The sequence below is a fragment of the Nipponia nippon genome, unplaced genomic scaffold, assembly GCF_047370975.1.
Source record: "Nipponia nippon isolate SJK-2023a ecotype South Korea unplaced genomic scaffold, ASM4737097v1 scaffold_28, whole genome shotgun sequence".
Taxonomy (NCBI): Eukaryota; Metazoa; Chordata; class Aves; order Pelecaniformes; family Threskiornithidae; genus Nipponia; species Nipponia nippon.
In genome coordinates, this window is record NW_028262345.1 from 255,210 (window position 1) to 280,164 (window position 24,955).

Below are 24,955 nucleotides of genomic sequence, written 5' to 3' on the forward strand. Positions count from 1 at the left end.
CTCAGCCCTGGGGTTGGGGGTGCTCAGCCCCTGTATATGGGGGATGCTCAGCCCTAGGTTTGGGGGTGCTCAGCCCCAGATTTGGGAGTGGTTAGGTCCAGGATTTGGGGGTGCTCAGCCCCAGGGTTTGGGGTGCTCAGTCCCTGTATATGGGGGGGCTCAGCTCCAGGATTTGGGGGTGCTCAGCTCCAGATTTGGGAGTGATCAGCTCCAGGGTTTGGGGTGCTCAGTCCCTGTATATGGGGGGTGCTCAGCCCTAGGTTTGGGGGTGCTGAGCCCCAGGGTTTGGGGTGCTCAGCCCCTGTATATGGGGGATGCTCAGCTCCAGGGTGTGGGGTGCTCAGTCCCTGTATATGGGGGGTGCTCAGCTCCAGGGTTTGGGGGTGCGGAGCCCCAGGGTTTGGGGTGCTCAGCCCTTGCATATGGGGCTTGCTCAGCCCTAGGTTTGGGGTGCTCAGCCCCGAAGTTTGAGGGTGCTCAGCCTCAGAGTTTGGGAGTGCCCAGCACCACGGTTAGGGGGATGCTCAGCCCCAGGTTTGGGGGTGCTCAGCCCCAAAGTTTAGGGGTGCTCAGCCCATGTATACGGGGGTGCTCAGTCTCAGTTTTGGGGGTGCTGAGCCCCAGGTTTGGGGGTGCTCAGCTCCAGATTTGGGAGTGATCAGCTCCAGGGTTTGGGGGTGCTCAGCCCTAGGTTTGGGGGTGCTCAGCACCAGATTTGGGGGTGCTTAGCCCCAGGATTTGGGTTGCTCAGCCCCAGTTTGGGGGTGCTCAGCCCCAGGGTTTGGGGTGCTCAGCTCCAGGTTTTGGGGTGCTCAGCCCCAGGTTTGGGTCCCAGTCGCGGCGCCACGCCCCCTCCCCATAGCCACGCCCCCTTCGCGACGAGCCACGCCCCCCGCCCGTGGCCTCCCTCGTGAACGAAGCCCCGACCCCGCTCCGTGCCCCTGCCCTGGCCACGCCCCCTCCCGTCAAGCCCCGCCCCTCCTGCATTGACCACGCCCATTTATCCATGGCCACACCCCCTCGAAGGACCTCACGCCCCGCCCCCACCACTGGTCACGCCCCTTCTCATCTAGCCCTGCCCCCTTCGCGGGGAGCCACGCCCCCGCAGCCGCCCTCCCCGTGTGTGGCCACGCCCCCCTCCCTGGCCACGCCCCCAGCGTCGGCGGCACGTGCACCCCCCGCCCCGAATCCCGCCGCCGCCGCCCCCCTCCCCGGGGCTGCCGGAAGTCCCTCCCTCCGGGGGGAGCCCCGCGTCACTTCCGCCCGCTCGGTCCGGCATCTCCAATATGGCGGCGTCCTGCGGCTCCTCGCAGCTCCCGGCCGCCGAGCCGCCGCTGAAGATCCCCAAGATGGAGGTGCTGTCGCCGGGCTCGCCGGGAGCGCTGAGCGACGGCAACCCCAGCCTCTCCGACCCCTCCACCCCCAGCGGCGCCTCCCCTCTCGGCCCGGGGCCGGGGCCGGCGGCCGGCGGGGCCGGGCTGGGGGGCGGCGGCGGCGGGGCGGGGGGCCGCGGCGGGGCCTCGCCCTCCGTCTCCTTCTCCCCGGGCGGCGCCGCCGCAGCCGCCGCCGCCGCCGCTTGCCGAGGCATGTCCTGGACGCCGGCGGAGACCAACGCGCTGATCGCCGTCTGGGGCAACGAGCGGCTGGTGGAGGCGCGGTACCAGCAGCTGGAGGGCGCCGGTACCGTCTTCGGCAGCAAAGCCCCCGGCCCCGCCATGTACGAGCGCGTCTCCCGCGCCCTGGCCGAGCTGGGCTACGAGCGCACCCCGTCCCAGTGCCGGGAGCGCATCAAGGTACCCCGGCGGGGGGCGGAGGGCTCGGCCCCGGGGAGGGGGAGGGGGCGCGATCTCCTGGGGCGTCGTTTTTGGCCCCGGGGGGGGGGGGAAGCCCGTCCGTGGGGTCCCCCCGTGCGAGCCGGTTTCCCGAGCATCCTTTGGCTCTGGGCGCGGGGTGGCTGCGTCCCCAGGGCTCAGCCCAGCCTTCGGCCCGGGGGGTGGGGGCACCGCGTCCCCTGGGCTCCATCCCTTCAGGGTCTCCCCTGAAGCAGCCTCTGGCCCTGGCTGTGGGCATCCCCCGGGCTCAGCCCAGCCTTTGGCGCTGGGGTTGGGGGCTCCCCGTCCCCTGGGCTCAGCCTTTCGGGGTCTCCCCACGCAGGCGGTTTTCTAGAGCATCCTCTGGCCCTGGCTGTGGGCATCCCCCGGGCTCAGCCCAGCCTTTGCCCCTGGGTATGGGGGCACCCCATCCCCTGGGATCACCCCATCGGGATCTCCCCACGCAGGCAGTTTTCCGGAGCATCCTTTACCCGGCGGTGCAAGGGACCCCATCCCCTGGGCTCAGCCTTTTGGGGTTTCGCCACGCTGGCAGCTTTCCAGAGCATCCCTTGCCCCCTGGGTGTGAGGCACCTCATCCCCTGGGATCACCCTGTTAGGATTTCCCCCCCACTCAGGCAGTTTTCCAGAGCATCCTTTGACCCTGGCTGTGGGCATCCCCAGGGCTCAGCCCGGCCTTTGGCGCTGGCTGTGGGGGCACTGTGTCCCCTGGGATCACCCCATCAGGGTCTCCCCACGTAGGCAGTTTTCCTCTGGCCCTGGCTGTGGGCGTCCCCAGGGCTCAGCCCAGCCTTTGGCCCTGGGTTTGGGGGCACCCATCCCCTGGGCTCAGCTGCCTGGCTTCCCGCAGCACCCAGTTGGCATCTCCTGGCCCGGAGCAGGCAGGGCGCCGCGTCCTGTGGGTTCAGCCCTCGCGCCCGCGGCCTCCAGCAGCATCTTTTGGACCCGCGTCCTTCGGGTTCAGCCACTCAGATCCCCCTGCGTGGGTGGCCTGCGGCTGCGTCCTTCGGCCCTGAGCGGGGGGGACGCCGCGTCCCAGCCGTTCGTGTCCCCTCATGTGGACAGCCCCCAGCAGCGTCCTTTCCCCCGGGTTTTTGGGGCACCGCATCCCCTGGGTTACCTCCTTCAGCCTGGAACGTGGTGGGCAGCTCCCCTTATGTGTCCTCCAGCGTCTTCTGGCCGTGACGGGATGGTGTGAGCTGCTCCCTCACACCCCCACGGGAAAAGGGGGCTCCCAGTTACTCCCAGTTACTCCAGTAATAAGGGGTGGCTCGGGCTCTGGTTGCCATCTCGCGCTCGCGGCTCGCTCCTTTGCTTTGGAGTTGCTTTACGGGGTACAACATCTTCCCCTGGCTCGCACCAGAGCGTGCCGCGGTCTCCGAAACCTCTTTAATAATTGAGCCGCGTTAAACAGGGCTGCGTTTCCTCTGGCGGCGGGTTTGAAAGAGGGATCTTTCCAGTTGCATCATTCCCTGGGGAAAAGGGAAAGGCTGGGTTTGGCGTTCGGCTCCACGCGTCCCGCTTTTACGAAGAGGAGATATTTGGAGGGACTGCGGATGGGGTGGGAGTCGCTGCGGGGTTTCAGTTTATAAATGTGAATGAAGCTTGGAAGGAAAAATTAAACGCTCCGAGCTCCCTCCGGCTTTTATTTTCCCCTTTCATGACCCATTAGGCTGCCCGTGCAGCCGCTTAAAATGCCGATCGATTAAAAAAAAGCAACGTCTTGTTATTGCTAGGGAGCAGCGAAGCCGCTTGTTTCTCCGTTCCTCTTCTCATCCGTTAAATACAGCTGTGCCAGCCCAGCCAGGCTGGGATTCTCCAGGTGTATACGCTCGGGCTGCTTTTGATTTGCAAAATACATGAAATAAGGGATTCTGCAGTATCGAGGATGCTCGGGAATAAGTCAGAGACTCACCCTTCAGTGCCTGTTAATTAGAACAGCCTTCGTCCCTGAAAGTAGGTGGTCAAAATGTAGCAACCCCCCTTCCTTTAGCTGTTTTAGTTTCCTAATGTATTTTCCTCGTGTCATCTCGTCGACTCCGTGTATTTGCTGCTCGGGGATTTCTTTCCCTTGAACGCATCCAAATATTTTTTTTGAGAGGAACCTTGCTGCACGGCGAAACCTCTTCGTGTCTCTTGTTTTCTCCAGGTGCTCGTTGCTTAAATCGGTTCTTCCGCGAAACTTTGGGCTTTGCCAGAGGCTGATACATGGTGGCAAAGTTACTTGAGGCGGTTTGGCTTTGTCCGCGAGACTCCGATGGTGTCGGGTTGCGGTGGGAGTTGATGCCGCGGCTGTAGAGGACCACTACCCCAGTTTTGGCCCATTAATGCTTCAGGAGGTGCTGAGCAGCTTGTGAGGAGAAGTGTCGCTATTAAAGCGGACGAGAAATGGCTGTTTGCCTTCAGACGATGCTTTTGGATGGAGCGGGTCGCGGGTTGCGGCAGCTTTGGGGCAGGAGCAAACGTTTTGGTGGCTGCTGGAAGATCCCATCCTTCCAGCGGTTTGTGAGCTTCTTGCAGAGGAGGGCTTCTCCCCCTTCAGAAGCGATGCTTCAACACATCTTTGCCCGTGAAATGTTCAAGCTTGAAAGAAACCGCGCATCAGGTACATAGCAAACAGCGTAGAGGGAATAAAAAGCACAAGGCGTGCGTTTATCACCTTGCAGTGGCTCCGGGAGCAGCTCTTGACGGGCCCGTTCGACGGTTCTGGATCAACACGCGATACGTCGGGGGCGGACTCGTCTTCAGTACCCCAACGTCTGGTTGAAAGGTCCGGCTGGAAGGGGGTTGTCCGCTTTCCATCCGTGTGCTCTCCTGTGCCTGTCCTCGGGCTGTCTGCTGGGTGAAGAACAACCGTTCGACGTCAGTTGTGTCCGCCTCCCTACACCCGTCGTGATATTGCCTGAGCTTTTGCATCTCCTAGATCCCCACCGCGAGGGTCTTTGTCGGTGCAGTCGTCTGGAGGAGCAAAAATGGGACTTTTTCCACAGCCTTCGGGCTCGCGGTTGGTTTTTCACCGGAATGGCCGTGAAACGAGCCCTCATCGAAAGCTGGGGCTTCTCGCGAGAGCCAAGAGTTGACCTTGTTACGGGGATTATTGAGGTAGATGCTGCCAACCTTAAAATCCCAATTTTTCTAGAATTCCAGGCGGGATCGGCTGCTCAACTCTTTCAGGCTTGACTGAGAGTGCAAATCACTCTGGGGCGTGGAGGAGCCGATGCCTGAAGTCACCTTTAAGACCGAGTAGGACGACTTGAACACGCTGTTGGAACAAGGAGAGGTCGCAGGCACTTCGTGGTCCTCCGCTGTCAGCTGGCTGAGCTGAAAGCGGAGCCGGGGAGACGGTGATGAAGGAGCGCTTAGCTCCATCGTCCATTTATTATCCATAATGCTCCCTATTTCCGTGATTTTCCATACTTTGACTTAATGCCCATCCAGGGAGAGTAGCGTGAGGATTTGGTGGCGTATTCTAAATGTAAATCGTGCTTAAAACCTGTCGGATTCAACTTATTTTATAAATGCGTTTTAGATAAGGACTCGATATTGGCTTTCTTCAGGACACCTGCCTTCCCTGGCCTCTGCCCAGTCCTGAAGAGCGAGTTAGAAATGAGCTGGAAAGGAAAAAGTCAACTCCCAAGAAGAAAGTTTTCCAGTTGGGTCGCATAGAGGCATTCTCTCCTAATTCAAACAGGATGCAAAGTAAGGCCCCGGTTCAGATTTTCATCTGTCTCTTGCCATCTGCATGTGCAGAAGCTGGGAACAAGCCCGCTGTTGGGTTTGAGCCACTCTGGAAGTGTCTGTTTCAAATTTAGGGATTCACACGTAACCGTTCCAGCAGCTTTTCCTGGTTTCTTCCTTCGGAAAGAGACCTCGAATCTGACTCGGTGGCTCTGAGGTCGGTGGATTGGTGAGTTTGGCAGTCGGGAGGATTGAAACGTCTCGATTTCTGTCTGTTGGGTTCCCGAAAAAGCTGGCTTGTGCTCTGTAGCTTCCTCGTCCTGTTGCATCCTTAATCCTTGCTTATTTAGTAACATATTCTGACTGTCCCTACGACACGTAGCTCTCATTAAAGAGTCGTTTACTAAAGCGCACGTGCTTTGCGTCCAAACCTCCTGCTATTTCCGAAGTATTCTGAAGGATTTAGCCTGGTTTGTGTATCCCAAAACTCGTCACCTCTCTCCCGCGGTGCGCGGAGAACCTGTAAGTCCTGAGGTTCGACCTTAGCGCTGGTGTTTTAAGGCAGGGGATGAAATATTTGGCAAAACCCTTTCCAGACTCGCCTGCTGGTTTTGCGCCCTTCGCCTGGCGATGTTGTTTCAGCCAGGGAACGGGAGGTTAGCCCTTAACTCGAGTGCTTTTAACGACGGAAAACGAGCCGTCGCCTCGTGCTGTACGAAGGCCAAAAGCCGACGTACCCAGTACGTATTCTTTGCCATCGCTTTCCCTCGCGTAATACGCTGGGACGTCATCGTTTCGTCCTCTTCCAGCCTTCGCACGTGGCTGCAACGGCAGGGGGATGCTCTGGGAAGGCGCGGGTGAGCTCGGGTTTTACGGTTGCCGCAGAGCTGTGCGAGCCAAGGGTAATTTTCAGGCAATAAAGGCTTGTTTTATTTTAAAGGAGCGTTCTCGAAATAACGTGCTCCGGTTGTTCTTTCGATGCTGGATCTTACGCATTTTTGGAAATCTGCGGAAGAATTTCTGCTTCTGCTGCACGCATCTTTCTTCGTCGAAGGGGGAATCCAAGACTCGCTCTCCCGACAGCGGTTTGCTTAGCGGAGCTGCGAGAGCGTTTTGGTGCTAGAAATTCCCCGGCGGCAGTGGCACCTAGCGAGCCTTTCTCGAGCAGAGAGAAATCCCTCCTTAAAAGTTGCCCTTCGCCAGCGGGAGACTGTTAAAATTAATGCGGGGGCATTTTTAACATGTCATTTCTTCAGCTACCGCGGAAACGCGGGTTCTGCTTTTATTTTGCGAGGGAGCCACTGTAATTTGTTCGCCTCTCCCCGGAGTCGGTGCCAAGCCATTTATTCAAAGAGGAGCGGCTCCAACTCCCGGCTGCAGGAATTCGCGCGTCCCCGATGGCCAACCCGCTCCCGCGGCCTTGGATTTTCTGTACGTAGCGACCTCCTCCTCGCCCCGGCTGGGTGACTGGAGGTTTCTGCTGGGTTGTGGTTGTCCGCTAAGTGTGTAATTTTCTTTTTCAAAGGAAAGACGCTGGTTAAGCACTCGTAGAGAACGTAGGCGCAAAGGGGAGAAGCGAATGCCGCGAACCCACATGAAACGGGAAGGAATGAAAAATTACGCCCGAATATCAGCCGCTGGTGTTCTCTTGCTTTAAGCTATATGTAAAGCGACGGCGACGGGGGCTCGTTTGTGATGGGGCTGTGGTTTTAGCTGCTTTACGATGTAAGCAATCTCTTTTTAAATCTTGCGTGAAGTTGTTTTTGAGGAAGGAAAAGCTGCGCTAACTAGACTATCTCAGAAGCGACGCTTGCCGGGATCTCGTTTGACCTCCTGCGCGATACGGGAGATTGGATTTCACCCCGAATTGCATCGTGAGGTCCGAGAACGTCGAGCAGAGCGGCTGGCTTTTAATTTGAAGATCTCAAATGATGGAGCATCGGGACATTTCGTAGCAACCAGCCAAGCGTCCACCTTCAAAACAGCTTTGCCTTCTATTTCTTTTGAATGCGTTTTATCTTTGCCTTGTGTTTATCTCAGGCCCAGATGCTCATCCAGGTAGCTCCACCGGCTGCGATGTGTGCGGATGGTGGTCAGGTTACCTCCGGATCTTTCTTTGGCTTAAATAGATTCAGATGCGCCGGCTTTTCCAGGCTGGGCCATTTCTTGTCGTTCCTTGAATCCTCTCCAGCAGCCCAGCTTCTCGCTGGAGGATCTCACGCGCCCCGGTAGGTGGGAGCAACTTTCTGTTGACGTTTATAAGCTGGAAAAAATAAACTCTCCCGTGACAAGAAACAGATTAATTTGTTTTACTCCTTCTTGGATGTATTGTGGGGCTGCAGTTGAGGAGCATCTCTGGGAGGAGAGCGTGACGTGGAGTGAACCCTCTTGCAGAGCAGCTGCATCCACTCTCTTCGGCCGGGGTATTTGCAGAGCGGTGTCGTGCCGGTAGCAATCTGTCTCGCTTTGCACATGCAGGTTGAGCGTCTTTACTGTCCCCTGGCTTCTGCAGCCGTGTTGTGAGTCTGTAATACTCTCACCTGCTTGTTCTGGCGTACCTGGGTCATCCACCGCTCGTTGCGTGGGTGCAAAATGATTCCCAGAGGGAGCTGGGAGCGAGCCGGCAGGTTATCCTGCCGAGACAGAAACAGTTGATGGCCAGGAACGCGTTGCAGAAGGACAAACTTGCTAAACTTGAACATTAAATCTCAGTTTGGGAGACTTGTGAACATTAAATCTCAGTTTGGGAGCACACAGTTTTTCCCTGTCGTGCTCCTTGACTATGGAGGACTTGGGAAGGTGTTAAAAATCCTCCTCCTGATTTTTTTTATCGCTCGCCCTTAGCCAGCACATGCAGGCAGGTGGAAATTTTGAGCATCCCGGTGGCATCGGTTGTACCAGACGTCAGGAAAGAGTGCCAGCGACGGCGGTGCAGGAGGTGCTGGGGGGTTGATCGTGGATTTTTATTTATTTTAGAAGCGACTGGATGCACCTGAAATGCTGCGCAGAATGAAACTGGTACGAGAGCACGCGGCTTCGAGCGCCGGTGTGGGGGCGGATTTGCTTTCCTTACTCTTCCCAGCTACGCTTCGTCCTGCGAAGCGTAGAAATTTGGGGGCCAAGCAGGCGACGCTCCGCGGGCTGCTGTGCTCTCACCAGTTACCAGCCCTTGCCCACTGGTCCTGGTGAAAATTTCTGACCTACGCGAGAAGCTTCCCCCGTGGTGCCACCAGATGCTTTCTGCCGCTCGGCTGAAGCTTGTTTTGGAGAGGAGCCTTTTCCCTCCCACCCGCAGGAAGGTTTGCGCTGCCCTTCATCTTCTGGAGGGACTTGTGGCCTCGCTCCACTCCTTCATTGGAGAGCGAGAACCAGCAGGGATCTGAGTCCGCGTGGTCTCCCGTGGCTTGCTGGTAGCAGAGATGGGACCTCTTGCGTACATCTCGGACCTCTTTGGTCCAGACTGCTGCACTTTGGCCTTTCCTTGAAAGGCAGGCAGGCTTTGCGGGGGGCATCGAGATGTTTGTCCCGATCACAGTGGAGGTATGAAACTTCAAGTTTGCTTTTAGGAATGAGCAAGGCAGTCTACTCAAACACAGCCTTCGTTGCTCTAAAGTAAGTAATGATGGGTTTTAAACGCTGTTTTTGAGCAGGTCGTGCCTAGGACTAGGCTGAACCTTACCCGTGTCTCTGCAAGCTGAGCTCTGTCTGTAGGACACATCCATGCCATCCAAACTCTTCACGGAGCCAAAAGTCGCTGGCTGTGATGGGTATGGGCACGGCAGAGGGTTTTGCTCGTCTGCCCTCTCAAGCTCTAACGACTTACTCTTCTCTTCCTCCAGCGCTGTCTTAAACCAGGAGCTCAGCACGTCGGGAGATGGAGGTGCCCAGCCATCTGCCCTTCCACAGGAATACTGCAGAGTTTTCTCTCTCTAGGTGTCTAGCCCGATCAGCATCAAATCCCTGAGAAGGGTATGAATAATTTTATTCTCGGCTCTCTAACAGCAGCAACCGATGGAGCATCTTCGCAGGTGGCTATTTTGAGAGGCGAGGTGTAGCCCGCCGCTGCTGCAGGGAAGTTCATCGTCTCTTGGCACCGCGTGTCTTCCTCACCCGGCCGGGCTGCAGCTCGTTATACCCCGGCTTCGTTCCTTCTTGGTCGCTGGCAAAGTCCTGCCTCATCTAGGCTGACCTCTGCAATTGGCTGTAGCGCTTCTGTAAATAATTCCCATCCAGGCAAGAGGAGATTTTTTGAATATATTTAACTGTGATTTAGAAATTGGCTGCGGTGGAAAGGAAGGACGTCCCTTATCTGCCTTCTAGGGTGACTTTGCCTCTTCAAGTCATTGTCCAAAGAGATCTCTGGTTCCTGTCTCGATCGGGCGCTCAACTTGTCTGCCTTTCCCCTCACCACCGTTCTCCCCTCGGGACATTCCCATCTCTTTCCTTGTTCCGTATCGGAGACCTTTGGGCCGGAGCCAAATCCTTCGGGAAGTCCCTGTGCGTTCGGGCGCATCAGGGTACGATTGAGGCTTCGCTTTTCGCTGCAAAGCGTGATTTATTTTGAGTGCCGGCATCTCTCCGAGTGCTGTGATCCGGCAGATGTGCAGCCAGCTGTGGGGCCGGAGCCTTCGCCGACAGGTCGGCGGCAGCTCCTGCGGCGCACGCCCGCGAAGTTTTAAGGGTGGGTTTGCAGGAGGCAAGGTTTAAGGTGCTCTTTCTTCTCCTTTTATTCTGGATAGACCACAGAAATAGGGCTTGTTGTGGCGATATCCCACGTAAGTCTCGCGTTCTCCTGCCTCACACGCGTCTTTTAACCTAAAAGTTGATGAGCTAGCAAGTTGATGAGCTATCAGACTGCTGTAGACGGTTCTGTTTCCTTGTGCTCCCACCAACCAACTCGGGAATGAAGATTTCAAGAACTTTCACTGTGCCGGTCATCCCTACGTGCCCTACAACCCCTCCAGGCTTCAAAAGCTGTTTCTTTTGTCCCGGTGTATTTTCATCTCGCGTAGCTTGTGAGTATCCTGGCACGATGAGGAAGGAAGCTATTTGATACCACCGGTCTTAATTCAGGACGTAAAGCCAAGAGCTCCTCTCTCCCATTAAGTAAAAGAGCATTTTCGGAGCCGAACGTTGTGCTAAGTGGTGCTCTGTGCCATCGGGATCCCTTCTAGGCCAGCTGCTATCATTTAATAAACTTAAATAGATTAACGTGGACGTGCCTGTAGGCCACCGAACTGCTCTGCGGAGCCCGTAGCATCTCGCCGAGTCTCGGATCGGGGATCTGGAGTTTCTTGTGTCGGACCATCTCTGGGGTTCTACGTAAAAAGCTGACTGTGGCGTGGTTCTCCCTCGTCTTGTTTTTTTTTGCTGGGAGGAGGACTGCGTCTGCAGCCTTCCTCAAAGTCGCTTCCTAAGGCTTTTCTGACGGGTGTTTCTGATCGTCGCGCTGCAGTTCCCGCAGAGCGATCGGTTCTCCTTCTTCACTTGTAGAGAAGATGAGGGCTCGTAAGTTAGAAACGGGGAGAAAATCCACGCTGAGCTTTTTTGACTGTCTCCTCCTTTGGATTTCATAATTACAAATTAAGTGGGGATAATCTGTCTTCGTATTGCAGGCAGTGTTGCAGAACAATAAGCAAAAGCCTCGGTCTCTTCCAGTCTGTGCAGTCACTGGGCAGTTATCAGGTCTGTTTTCAGTTACTTGTCCTAAATTTACTGGTTTCTTGTCTATCTGTATCAATATATGTATGTGCACTTTAGGAACCACGGAGCAGGAGTTGAGCTGGACACCGGGAGGAATAGAGGAGGTGCGTAAGAAAAACCTCAATCTTAAATCTTGCCGATCAGAATAACCTGCGGGGAGAAAAGTGTCTGAACCACTGAGTGCTAGAAAACGTCCAAGGGAGGTTTCCTGAAATCCGAGCAATTATTTAGGCCTTACCAGGAAGAAAATGGTCGCGGGAGGTGCGGGCAGCCGCAGAGGGAGAGCCGTCGCTCTGGTCCGCCTCTCCCCTGCCACCCAGCAGCCTGCGGGCATCCGTGAAACGGAGCCGACCCATGTTATTTGGAGGTGAACAGCACTTAAAAAAGTGGTAGGGGCTGCCTGGTGGGGAAACTGGGGAGTGCCTCCAGCAAGGAAAAGCTAGCGGCAGTCTCGGTTCTCCAGGGAGCAAGACCAAGGAGCCACCAGCTGCTTGGCCGCAGGCCTTGTGGTGCTTTCGAAAGCACCAAATTTTAGATTCTCTCGCTCCAATTTCAGACTATCCATTGCCAGAAACGGAGGTAAAAGATGCAGCGAGGTCCGAAAGCATCTAGGCGGTAAGCGCAAAAGTACTCTTGACTTGCCAGAGAAACGAGCAATGAGAGCGTTGCGCATTTATTTTTGCCCCCTTTCTGCCTTGCTCCCTTTAATTCTTGTACTAGTCTCCGTTGACAGGATGCTAAATTATTTTCACGGTAAAAGAAGCCAGTCTGCAGCCTGAATGAAATAATTAATTACTGCTCGGCTACTACCCGGTGTGAGATACTCGATAACTCCATCGGTAGGGCGAGATGTTTGAAGCACAGGCTTAAAATAGAGCAAGTGGCTGGGGAGGTCGAGCGTTCCCAAGAGGGCTTGGCCAAGAGTATGGACGTTTTTGGTTAACTGCGCTGGAGACGGTTTGTTTAGCTTAAAGGCTGCTAATAATATCAGCTAGAGGCTCTAAATCTGCGCTTAATTCCGACGGATAAGCCGCGGCGGATGTAAGAAGTGGGGTTTGGGAAATAGATTTCCAAAAATCTGACTTGGGTGGATTTTAGAAAGAGTCTGGGAGGGAAACAAGAGTTTACCCGCATCGCTGGGTGAGATTTGAGCTGAAAGGAGAGAAATCGGAGTGAAAAAGCGAAGCGATGCATCCTCCAATGCGCTTTTCGGGGCAAACCAGGCCATTTAAAACTGCCTCGATGGGGTTCTCGTTGCCGAATTTTAACAACCAAATTTATCCGTACCCCCAGCCCCAGGGAACCCGCTTTTCCTCCAGTGAATCCTGACAGGTTTCTTGGCCGGCTCTTTGGTTCCAGGTTGAGATAAGCCGGTTTTCTACCCCGCTTGCAGATGGAAACTTAAAATTTGCTGGTGTCCACCCAAAGAGGATCTGCCCGTTTATCCCAAGGTAGCAAAGGCGCAAAATCGGGAAGGGTTCCGCCTTAAACCGCTGAATAACTCTGGTGCTTATTGCTGCCTGTGTGTTTATATGGGTTGTTTGTTTGTGTTTTTTTTTTAATTTGGTGTTCTTTTTGTGTGTCTGTGTTTGTTTCTTGTTTGAAACAGCAGGGTAAAACTGACTTGCTGCTTAGCAGTTTTGCTTCTGCCCCCCAGGGCTCTGAATATCACGAGGCAACTGGTTAGAAATGTATTCCTTTCCCGCTGATGCTGTTAAACCGGTATATGAGGAGCATTAGGTAGGTTCGAGCTTTCTGGAGATGTAAAGGTTCCTTTTGGGGGAAAAAAACAAGTGGTTTTTGCAATGATGTCCGCTTGAAATCTCTTCCAGTCCTCCAGAAAGCAAGGTGACAGGACTAGCTCTCCCCAAATTAATGCCTCTTTTGAACTCCAGAGGCGGCTTTTTTTCAAGCTAGAACCTGAGCAATCTGATGAATTTAATACGAAAAACAATGTTTTGTAGCACTCAACCAATCCGAAAACCATCAAGATCCAGCAAACCGGGGGCCCATCGTTATCTTTCTAAACGTAGAGTTAAAACCACGGTGAGGGATGCGCATAAAGATTTTTTTTTTTTTTCTTTTTTCCTCCCAAATAGTTGCGCGCGTCGCTCCGGATTAAGGGGGGAAGCGTGGATGGAAATCGTAGGCTTACAACAGCTTCGCCTCGCTGTCGCGCGGCGACCGCGATGCAGCGGCTCGGCCGTCGGTGCGGGATGGCTAAAGGGATCACCGCAAGTAGACCAGGTTTTTGCATCTGTCTTTATGGGAGGTTTCGGCCTCAGCGGTGGTTTTAAAGACGTATTAGAGCCATCGCAGTATTGTTTCTTACTTAATGCTTGATATCGAAGTCTGGGGATTTGGAGCATTATTGATTTGACCTCTTTTAAATTTCAGCAGCTTCACAAGAGACAGAGTGAGTTAGTAAGGAATGCAAAATATGTAAGTAATATATATTTTCCTAGCTGAATAGCTTAGGCGTATACATTTTGTACCTTGTGTCTTCTTACCGGAGTGAGGAAGGTTGGACCCTCTTTGCTTTGGGGGACTCTTCTTTCTCTTTTCCTTTCTCTCTCCTCCCCGCTTCACCTCCTCCAAGCTGCGGGCACGACACCGGCTCTGCTTTCTCCTCCTCGTAGTAGGTGTGCATTTTCTTGGCTCGTTGGTATCTCTGACTGGGGATCTCTTGGTATTTTTATTTTTTTTTTTTTCCCTACGTTACATAGCAGATCTGGGGATTTTTTTATTTTTTTTTTTTTGAAGCGGGGAAGAGAATAAATCACCCGAGTTAAATCTGACGAACCTGTCGCTGCTACGCGACTTTGTCCCGTGTCGTAGATGTTAACGCTAAATCGCTGCAGCGGGAACGTCGGATACGTACGATGCTTCCTGGCCGGCGTAGATTAATTCGGGAGCGTTGCATTTAGCTCGTGAGCGTGGGGCAAATACTGATCAGCAGAAGTAAAAAAACCACCCTAAACTCTGCCTAGCAGCCGTGTAACTGTCTGCAAGTGAATGTCTGCTCTTCCAACCCGTCGCCGCCGGATTAACCCGCGTTTTTTTTCTGTCTTAGACCCTTCGCAGGTGCTACAGCCGCGTGAAGGAGCACGGCGTGGGGAAGAGGAAAAGCAGCTACACGTTTGAACAGCTGGAGCAGGTGTTTGGGCAGGGAGGATGGGATTCCCAGCCCTGCCAGCCCGTCCTCATCAACAGCAGCGGCTTGTACCAGGAGCTGGAGTCGGACGGCAGCACGATGGAGGAGTATTCGCAGGAGGACTGGGGAAACCACAGTCAGGATCTGCATTGCTACCAGACCGGCGAACAGGAATTGGGTAAGAAATCCCATCTTGGCGCATCTCCGTCCTCGGATTTTACCTCCGCTCCGTGCTCATACCCACCTCACACCCATATATCTCGGTACCGACTTTCACGTTTCGAACATAATGCGCTCCAGATGCTAAACGCCTGACGTCCTTGGGGAGAAAAGGGAAAGAAATTCGCCATCAAAAGCAAACCCAAAGTATTTTTAGGGTCAGGGCTTGAGTTTAAAGAGCCTAGCGAGTGGAAGGGCCGCGTGGCCACAACCAGTGGAGGAGGAGGTGGCAGCACGTTCCCTGTCTCTCCTTCCCGGCTCGGTCCTACTCCCCTCGTGGGATCAGGGAGATATTTTCCCTTTTAGCAGGACCCCGCTTTGGAGGTCTTTGGGCACCAGCTGAGCCTGGTGGTTACCGTTCAAAGACGTTAAATTACGAACAGGTCTTCAGACCGCCGTTGTTAATACCGATAACTATAAATGTTGCTCCTTCTTCCTATGTACCCTATCTGGTATGTTTGTTTTAAATATATAAATATGCTTATATCCAGATACGTGGCCTTTTTTAAATGAAAAAAAAAAAAAGGCAAGCAAGCTCACACTCCAGGATTGAGACCTAAACCAAACTCCTCCGCGTGCTTTTCTAGCCTGAATTATTGGTGTCTCTGCCTAAGAACCAATATATTAATTAATTGGGAGATTTGCTTGTTGCCTGCGGCTTGTTGAACTTTGTCAAACGGAGCAAGGTACCACATTCTTGATTGAAAACGCACGCTGACCTGAGCAGTGTTGTCAAGAAGGGGGCTTCTGGAAGTATTTTTCTACCTCTTGAGCCACCGATCTTACCGCTGCGTGCTCCTCCCTTGCCTGAGCAAGGGGGTTATTTTCCCGGCGGAAACTTTAGGTTGATCAGCTTCAACGGAGAACGTTGGACGGTGAATTGGATAAAGGGTCTTGGTGCGATGAGTTTGTTTTTTTTTTTTCCCCCCCTCCTCGTGATTTGTAGGATGAAACAGGGAGAGGAGATGCAGTCACGTTATCTGTACACATCTGTGTTCAGGGGACTGGTGAGTTGGGATGCTTTGGAAGAGGCTTAAACCGCAGTCGAACGTTAAAATTTGCAAGTTGGCTGGTAACGGCGTTCCAAATCTCTCGGGCTTCTTCCCCAGGGGATTTAAAAGTCAGAAATAGGCGGGAGAGAAATGGCGGGGAGAAGATGGCGTTCCAAAACGTATGGAAACGACAGCTAATTCTATCTAGCTTGACTCGTTCCGGTGAGTCAAACGGTGGTCGCCTGGTTCGCCGCCGTTTTCCTTCAGGCAAATCGGAGACGTTTGTGTGCGATATTCTTAACGCTCAGAGAAGTTAGGAGAAAAGCACTTAGCACACAACATCCAAATGGAATACAGATGCATTTGTTCTGGTGCTTGCTCTTCAAACGTGCCATTGAAAGCAGAACAGCCCTTTTTCTTTCTTTTTCCATTTTTTAAACGATGTAGTTTGCAATTAAATTGATTTGTGATTTAAGAGCGGGAATTGTGGTCTTGTCTTTCAAAGGTTTTGCACTTGCAGAGACAGATTCAGATCTTAACTGATCACATTGCTTCTAAGAAAAAAAAATAATATTCAGTTATGAAGGGTTTAGGAACTGGAGCCGGCTTGTGCAGAACGTAGCGGACTGCCTGGCCTAGGAAGCAACTTCGAATTTGTATTTATTTATTTTTAATTTCAGCCTTTCAAAAAAAAAAAAAAAAAAAAAAAGAAAAAAGCCCCAGGAACATTATTTAAAATATAATTACGTGTTGGAATTTTACCTTTCAGATGAAATGCCCACCACAAAAAGAACATTAAAGATAAAGCAGGAATCTTCAGAAGACACGCAGTAAGTAATTTATGAATGTTTTACCCTGGAATGTATTTCCCTGGAGATGTTGTGCAGGAGGGGAGGATATTTGAAACTTCTGATTATAATTATAAATACATTGTGCAAGACTATTCATAGAGTTGAATCTGCTTTATGCATTATTCCAGTTACCTCAGAACATCTGAAAAGCTTCACAACTCTGTCTCTTGGCTTCGTCGTTCGGTGAAACAAGACTTTACTACACGACCGCCGGGACTTAAAATGCGGATAAAATACACGTCAGATCCGTTGGGGCTGCGTGCGGGCAGGCGGCGGGTATCGTGACACGAGGATCTATTTGTAATCTCTTTTATTTTATTTTTTCCCATCTGTCTGAAGTTTGCCCCTTTGGCGGTCAGGAAAAAAAGAGAATAGAGGAGGAATAGAGGAAAGAAAGAGGGAGAAGAGGGACCCAGCGCCCCGTAGGAGTGTGTACTGTTGGCCTGGAGGGAGTAACGCTCGCAAGAAAAGCTCACGCCTTCCCCCTCCTCGGTGGGAAGGCACGCCAAAGCTCGTGATTTTATTTTTATTATTTTTATAACTTTCCAGAGCTGACATGTAACCTTTTGGATCTGTTTAATCTGACAAATACCGCAGCATTTCGAACGCTTTGAGCACGCGAATCTCCCTCGCCTCGCCAACGATAACACGGAGCGTTTTAAAAAATGAAAGGAATTGTGCCGTACTTACTCGGCCCGGGGCTGCTTTCTTCCGACCTTTAGGGTTTTAAAACCCGCAGGGTGGCTGTAGATCTGTCCGCGATGGGAGCGAGCCACGGCAAATGGGCTCGCGGACCCTTCTGGGTGGCTACCGCGCACGAGCTAATTCATAGCGTCATCTGAAGTCAGTCTGGTATTTCCTACGCTGGAAGACCAGCTCCTGTAATAGTAAGACAACAGAGGCTTTTTACTGTAATTAAATGAAAAGAAATCCTCCAAAACCTAAAAAAATAAATAAAAAAAGAAAGCTTCCGTTGTCACGGCCTAGCTTCATCAAACTCCTCCCTTCAGATGGATTTTCACGGTACCCGAAGGTGACTTTTTTTTCTTAACGTGGAGCAAATTCAGTTTAGCTCTCAAATTCAGAGATGAACTGGAAAAAACCAACTTTTTCCAGCGTGAACATGATTATCGCCTCTTTGAACGGTTTCTTTGGGCTGTTCTGGGATGATTTTACCTTTCAAGGCCTGCTTGAGGGAATTGCATAGAAAATAATCCTGAATTTTCAGAGGTGGAGGCTCGCGCTGCCGGAACCTTCTTTTCCAGGTTTTGTTGTGTAGACGGACGGCTGGATTAGATTTGGTAGACTGGATTTTTCAGAGTTTTGTGGTTGGGTTTTTTCCCTCCCAAGTTCCCTCTAAAATGCACAGAAATCTCTGAATTCTGGGGCGTTTTGTGAAGCGTGCAGGTCTATGCCCACCTTACGCGCTCGGTGGAAACACAAAGCATCTTCCAACACAGATTTGCTGAAAATTAACTTTCCCCCCCCCCCCCCCGCTAGGAGAGCAAGGAACTTTTAAACTCCGACTTAGATTAAGAGCAGTCAGGAGAAGCGTGGCCGACACGAAGATAAGCTGGGTATTTATTATCTTCAAAAAATAGGATTGCGGCTATTCTTAAAAGCCGCAGACGATAAATAGATGCCAAACTTTGTCATCTCTTTGGCCAGCGTTTTAAAATACGTATAACTTACTTGAAAGAAGGCAGGGCTTCAGTTCGTCTGCGTTCTTGGTCACGTGCAGATTTTCAGCAGAAATAATCTCCATAAAACGGGAGGGAGTGGCGGGGCATTCAAATTCTTTGCCGAACTGCGTGCTGCGATTTTTTGACGTGGAGAAACGCCGGCGTGGTGATGCCGGGCTATAAGCATGTGTCGTGCTCAAAATCTTGCCTTTGCTTATCCCTTTCCCTCCTCTGGGATTTTGGAAGGATTTTTGGAGGGATTTTGGGGAGCTAAACAGCTTGTGGAAAACTACGGGAGCGGATGTGCGCCGTGACATTATTTTCCTAGCAGAGGGTGGGAGAATGCTGCGAAGATGCTCGCTATGGGAAACGCCTCGCCGAGCTCGCTGGAATTTCTTCTGGCTCTTCTTTTCCTGACAAAACACACGGGCGTGAATCTGCCGTTGCTATCGACTGCCCGCAAACCCGCAGAAAGGGCGGCAGCTCGCTTCCCTCCTGCTGCCTGCGCGGGGTTCAGCTCCTGCCAGCTCGGCCGGCGCCGAGACCTCGTCGTGCACCAGCAAACCTAAGGCGTTGTTGTATCTCTGAGCAAGCTGCACGGCACCTTAGCACGGACAGCGCTGCCTCTCTTAGCCTCAGGTAGGAAATAACTGGTCTCCAAAGACACAAAGATTTCCCGTATTGCCCGGGTTGCCTTATTTTCGGCGGCGTAGGAAGCGAAGAGCGGTAGGTAAGCTGCGTCCGGGTCCCGTGCTCCGTCAGCTGGACTCTTCTTCCCCACGTTGGCTCTGCTGTTGCATCCCCTTGGCACGCTGCTGCCTGCAAATAAACTGTTTTGAAAAGTTGAAACGCTGCTTAAGACTCTGTTCTGCTATTTTAAATTCATTTGAGGAGCGGTTTTATTCGCTGCGGGCTTTGTGAAGATGAACGAGAAAGAGCTTGGGGAGCCGGGTCCTTCACTGAAACCGGCTGTTTCAGCCTCTTTGAAGTCTGGTTTTGTTTGGAAACAGCGCCTTAAAGCAAATCTACGCCACGTCTTTCCTCACGTCTTTCCTCATTTGAGTTGCAAAAGCTTCCGAGGAGAAAGAAATGCGGTCTGCGGCACAGAGGTTGTGGTTTGACGCTAGGGTCACGGCCAGCTCTAGGGCACCTTCGGCAGATGAAAAATGAGATTGCCCTGTGACACACGGCGCTGACACAGGGTCAAACCTCTCCTAGCTCAGATTTTTCTCTCGAAAAAGAAATAACAGTAACAATTTGACTCTTACTGCTTCTACCTCTGCCCAGGAGATGCTGGATAGAGCCTGGGAAAGCGAAGCTCAGCGGGGCGGCCGCTGGTGTAAGCGGGAAGAGGAGACGCTAAAACCGAAAAGCAGCGCTTTTTCAAATCGCCTTTTCCCTCTTGCCGCCTCGTGCTCGAAGCGATGGATTCCCTCCGTGCAAAGCCCTTCTCCTCTCCCGTACGCGAGGTGCTGCCGGAGATCATCTCTAGTGAAATTATTCCTCTTCCCAGCAGGAGCGGTTTGATGAGTGACTAATTTTTTTTTTCCACCAGAGCTTCAGCTCTATTTTATGCTGAACTAAACTTAGCCAGAATATTTATAGTGTAATTAATAAAGGTGGGGGCTCTTTTTTTTTTTCCCTTAGCTCTGTTCCTCCACTGTTGAATGAAAATCTACCCACGCTGCTTTCTCCCGTCTCTGGGTTTGGATGGGACTTTAAATCGCGTTCAGCTGTCTGTCTTGAGTCGAATGAGCGTGTAACGGCGATCAAACACAGGCTCCGCGCTACCGAACCAAGCGCCGAGCCAGCGCTCACCGTGGCCCCTCGTCCGTCTGGTCCCCAGAAAGTGAATTTCCCCTTCCAAAAATCTAAAAAAAGACCTTTTCCAAGCGTAGCGGCGCTGCGCTGCTCAGCAGCCGAAGAAGCATCGGGGAAGCTGGAAACTTTGAGACAGTTCAGCGTTTGTATGTAAATATAAACGGATTTGGGGGTAAATACGCGTTTTTCTTGTACGGTGTTTCTCTCCTTCGCTGCTAGCCAGGGCGAAGGGGAAATGACTCCTCAGAAGTAACTTAAAATAAGGAACGGGAGGTCGTTGACGATGCGACAGGCGTTTTTAAAACCCCCTGGCTGCAACGCGGCTCCGCTTGCCGAGCAGGTCCCCTCCGTGGCGCTCGAGAAACGCGGTTACGCTCCGCTCCTGGCGGAGATGCGCTTGCCAAAAGGCCTTTTGAGGTCGATCCGGGAATCTTCGGGCGTGGATGCTGCCGGGAGATGGTTGGGAGAGGGCGGCGGGCCGATGGACGCGGTCCCTGCCGTCGCGGCGAGGAGCGAGCAATCTCAGCCCGGCCTTGGGGGGCTCGGACATCCCCGGCTCGGCTTTGCAGAACTGGCGTGCCTCAAACCGCTCGACACGGAGCTCTCCGGTCCCAAGCCCGGCGCCTTCGGTCTGCCCTGGCGGCACCGGATCGCCTGAAGGACAAACCAGCGCTTGGAGAACCATCCCAACATCACGCGCGTTATATTTATGCCTATAAAAGCAGGTTTTTTGACACGAGAGGCTGTGAGGTTGGACCTCTCCAGCACCGTGGGAAGGCTCTGCGGCTCCCAAACCTTTTTTCTTTGAACATCAATACGATGGAAAAAGCGACCTTCCGATCCCCGTAGGAATAAATATTGGGCAGAAATGCAACCGCCGATGTCTCAACCCCGGGCGTATCCCTGTGCGGTGTCATATCTGCTCTTAAAGACCTTCACGGCCCTCTCCAGTCTTGACTCCGTCGGGAGCTGGTCGGAAAAGCTGATTTTAGGGAGTTGGAGCGATCTTTGCGAACGCCGGGAAGGAGCCCACGAGAGGAGGGAAGCTCCCGCGCGCAGAATAAAACCAGTGTGAGCAGAGCGGGGAGTAAAGACGCGGTGCGCTCTCCCGCTGGGGCGTGGGAGGACGACGGATGGACGGACGGATCCTCGGGGATTCGGTGACCCCCCATCCCGTTGCGGTTCGGCTTTACCGACGCAGCGCAACAGCTAAAAGGGAGGAGAGCTGCGGGGAGCCAGCTTTTCAATCCCGTTCGTTGAACCTGGAGAGGTTTCTCCGTTACCAAACGGGTCGCGTTAGCTTCCTACGGCTTTGATTATAGGACGATAACTCCTAAAACGAGCAATTCTCCCCGCTAGCTAATCACGCCCGAAGCCTCTCGTTCATCCCGGAGGAAGCTGTTCCAGCTCGCTTCAGGCGCGCGCGAATGCTCTCTCCCGAGCGCTTAGCCAAATGCCAACCTCTCCGTGGAAACTCGTCTTCGCCGCCGGCGGCGTTACCGGGCGCGGAAAAAACGCCGGGATTTCGTTATTGGATACGCAGAGGGATTTCTGCCGCCCGTCGCGCAGCCGGTTACGGCGTCGGCTGTGCCCGGGCGCCTTCACCGGCATCTTCCGCTCCGCGGGGTCGGTGCCTGGAGCATCGGGACCGAGCTTTTCGGAGCGACTCGGCGCTTGCTTTGCGTTTTTTATCACTCCAGCCCCATTCCCTGGCATTAATTTCGGAGTCCCGACAAGGCAGAGGCGTTGCGTTTGCAAATTAGGGACGCAGCTCCGGTCGCCCGTGCCAGACGGCGTGCCGACGGGAACGCGCGGCTGGAAGGAATAACCACGTAACCGAGTTTATTTATCGGTACCAGGCACGTGTTCGCTTGCAATCGCTTTGAAGCGGCGCAGGTAGGAGCAGGACATTTCCACCGCGTGGTTTTTTGGGGTTGGGAAGAGCAGGAATCTTTCTCGGAAGCTGAATTTGGGGATTTGTCGGCTCTCGTTTTCTTTACCGGCTTGTCTCCTGCCGAACGTTTTGCGTGAGATCTCATTTCCAGCGGAGATCGTGGCTCGCTTGAGATATCGGCAGGAGTTTGGGTTGGGTTTTTCTTTGGTTTCGCCGAGATGGATTAAAAAAAAAAAACCATCGGATCCGTATTTTCCGAAGGTGGGTGCGTTGGCCGGGATGGTTTCGCGGCTCCGGTTTACTGACGCCTTTATCCTTCTCTCCGTGTCTTTTAATTTCCAGGAAGCGCGACGTCATGCAGAATATTATGCAAATCTTGGAGTCGGTCCAGTTGAAGTGGGAGCTGTTTCAGAGCTGGACGGACTTCTCCAGGCTCCATCTTTCTAACAAACTGGCCATTTTCGGCATCGGTTACAACACCCGCTGGAAGGAGGATATCCGTTACCACTACGCCGAGATCAGCTCGCAGGTACCCCTCGGCAAGCGACTCCGGGAATATTTCAACTCGGAAAAACCGGAGGGTCGGGTTATCATGACCAGAGTGCAGAAAATGAACTGGAAAAACGTTTATTACAAATTCCTGGAGATCACCATCAGCGAAGCCAGGTGCTTGGAGCTGCACATGGAGATCGACTGGATACCCATCGCTCACTCCAAACCCACCGGAGGCAACGTCGTGCAGTATTTATTACCGGGAGGGATCCCCAAAAGCCCCGGCTTGTACGCCATCGGTTACGAAGAGTGCCACGAGAAACCCCCCTCCCCTCTGGCCGAGCACCGGGGGCCCGATCCCGGCAACGAGACTCAAGGGGAGCTGGAGGTCCCTTCCCCGCAAGCCTCCCTCCGGGTGGATATGGAATCCGCCCGGATTATCTACTGTTACCTCGGCATCGCCGAGGTCCGGACTCTCCAGCAGTGCCTGTTTTTACACTTTCAGGCAAACACCAAAACCTTCAGCAAAGATTGGGTCGGGATCAACGCCTTTTTATCTCAGAACTGCGTCGTAGAGCCCGGCGTCTCGCCCAAATCCATCTACATCAAATTTGTGGAAGTGGAGAGGGATTTTCTTTCCGCCGGCTCTTTGGTAGAGTGCCTGGAAAAAGCCATCGGATACCCCTTAAAATTTAACAACTGAGTCTCGTCCTTCATAAGGATTAGGGCTTTCCGCCCGTTTTTTTTTCCATCTCGCTACCAGACGCTTTCGGATCCTGTCCGTTCACAGCCGGGCAAGTCGGACTTTTCCGCCTGGAAACGAGTTTTGGGGTGATACGAGGCTTGCGGGGCGCTTTCCAGGAGCTCATCCCCAGCAAGCCAGACGCCTCCCGCCTCCCTTGCCGGCCGGCCCGGCCGCTTTTCCCACCGGAGCGGCGCGCCGAGGAGAAACCCCCGGCCCGTGAAACGACTGTAGGTACATTCCACATCGGACAAGCGCGTACACGTGGCGTTTTCATACGAAAAGCTGGGTTTTCGTTGGTTTTTCTTTATTCCACGGTGTCTCGTTTTTACGCATCCGTCTCTTAAGTGTTATTACGGATCTGAATAAATAAGCAATAGATAACGGCAAGTTAAACCTTGAATCACGTTAAAGGAGACTGTTTTTCAAAGCCACCCTTCGATACTATTGTATATAATTTAGAACTTCACTTTTTTTCACCCGTCAAGTGTTCTCCTCTCTCCGAACAGTGTTGCCTGCAAAAAGACTTTGGTTTCTGTGATGTATTCCACTTTACTAGTAGCGTTGCCATATCCCGCTTTTATTTTATTTTATTTTTGAACATTAAAGTAATTCCTGGCCTTTTTATTTTTTATTTGGGGTTTTGGTTTTTTGTGGGTTTTTTTTTTTTTTGGTTTGTTTTCTTTGGGGTTTTTTTGGCGTTCTAGTTAGCCTCTTCGTGAGAATAACCTTGGCAGCTGGGAAACATCTATTTTATTTTTTTTTTTTTAATTATTATTATTATTTTTTTTTTTTGGTCGAACCGTGCTTATGGATACAATCAAAGCTGTGAGAACGGGGAAGGGGGGTTTGGGGGGGACGGGACACGGGGACGGGAGGGACACGGGGCCGGGGGAGGACGCATTTAATGCCTTTTTCAGACGTGTTACTATATAAACCCCATTATCTCGCTGGCTGGCGCTGGCGGTTTCGGTTGGTTTTTTATTTTCCAAAGCTCATCGATCGGTGAAGTTGTGACATACGATGAATGTGTCGGTCCTAATAAAATCAAGCAAACGTCGTCCGGGCTTCGGCGAATGTCTTTCTCCTCCTCGACGGGGGAAGGGGGGGAATTTACGGGGACGCGGAGGGCTTCTCCTGGGATATTTCCACCGGGATTTCGTTCCGGGGCTCGTTATGGGGAGAAATGTTTAATTTGTTTATTTTATGGCGGGGGAGCACCGTTGGAACCGGATTTTTTTTTCCCCGCCGGAGATGCCCGAAATGGAAAATGTGAGGAGCGTTGCCTTCGGGTGAGACGGCGGAGGGAGGAAGAGGAGGAGGTCGCTGCTCCCAGCGCTCGAAATAAGGGGGAATCGCCCCCCAAATCGGGGGAGTTGCCCCAAAGAGCCCCCGCCGGGAGCCGCGAGGGAGGCGTCGGTCGGAGCAGGAGGTGAGATTGCCAGCGGGGAAAAGGGGAGATCCCGGTGGGATCTGGCCGGGTCGATCCCCCCAAAGCCTCCTGCTTCCCCGGGGATCCTGCAATCCCGGCGGCGGCCAGGCTGGATTTACCGGGGGGAGACGAGGGCGAGAAGGGATTAATTCCCCCGCCTTCCCCCTCCGCCGCCCTCTAATCTCTCCTCTCCCGCTTCCAGATCTGACCCTGCCGGGATCGAGGACCGGGATAACCTCGGCCGAGCCCCGGGATTCCCTAAAATCAAGGAGCTTGATCCCGAGGGGTCAAAAATCCCCGGAAAAAGGATGGTTTTGAAATTTATTTTTAAGGATTAATGTGTTTGTCGGGCGAGGGGTGCCGGAGGGGGTGCTGCGAGCGCGGGCGGGATGCGGCTGGGGGGGGGTTCGGGGTCACCCTGGGGGGTGACATTGGGGTGCGGCATGGCACCCCCCCCCATTAACCC

At 53.2% G+C, this 24,955-nt stretch overlaps 1 protein-coding gene across 10 annotated transcripts; it reads left to right on the forward strand.

Moving 5' to 3' along the window:
• Positions 1 to 1,276: 1,276 nt before the first annotated feature.
• MSANTD2 (Myb/SANT DNA binding domain containing 2) lies at positions 1,277 to 23,863 on the forward strand. Of its 10 annotated transcripts, none has more exons than XM_087763360.1 (7): positions 11,375 to 12,661; positions 12,820 to 12,950; positions 13,310 to 13,457; positions 13,608 to 13,652; positions 14,284 to 14,542; positions 16,345 to 16,405; positions 22,166 to 23,863. In XM_087763360.1, exons 2-7 carry the CDS (start codon positions 12,919 to 12,921, stop codon positions 23,016 to 23,018), a joined length of 1,398 nt encoding a protein of 465 aa, XP_087619486.1. In that variant the 5' UTR covers positions 11,375 to 12,661; positions 12,820 to 12,918; the 3' UTR covers positions 23,019 to 23,863. The 10 variants fall into 10 exon arrangements, with proteins under 10 accessions (XP_087619484.1, XP_087619485.1, XP_087619486.1 ...); XM_087763364.1 differs by having other exon boundaries at positions 13,611 to 13,652; XM_087763361.1 differs by having other exon boundaries at positions 12,823 to 12,950.
• Positions 23,864 to 24,955: the final 1,092 nt, after the last annotated feature.

What these genes read in the sequence shown, in the direction of transcription:
- MSANTD2 (XM_087763358.1), top strand. Translation starts at nt 1,287, where the DNA reads ATGGCGGCGTCCTGCGGCTCCTCGCAGCTCCCGGCCGCCGAGCCGCCG. An exon ending in AGTGCCGGGAGCGCATCAAG is followed by an intron (nt 1,794 to 13,607) that starts GTACCCCGGCGG and finishes TTTAAATTTCAG; the next exon opens with CAGCTTCACAAGAGACAGAG. An exon ending in TAGTAAGGAATGCAAAATAT is followed by an intron (nt 13,653 to 14,283) that starts GTAAGTAATATA and finishes TTTCTGTCTTAG; the next exon opens with ACCCTTCGCAGGTGCTACAG.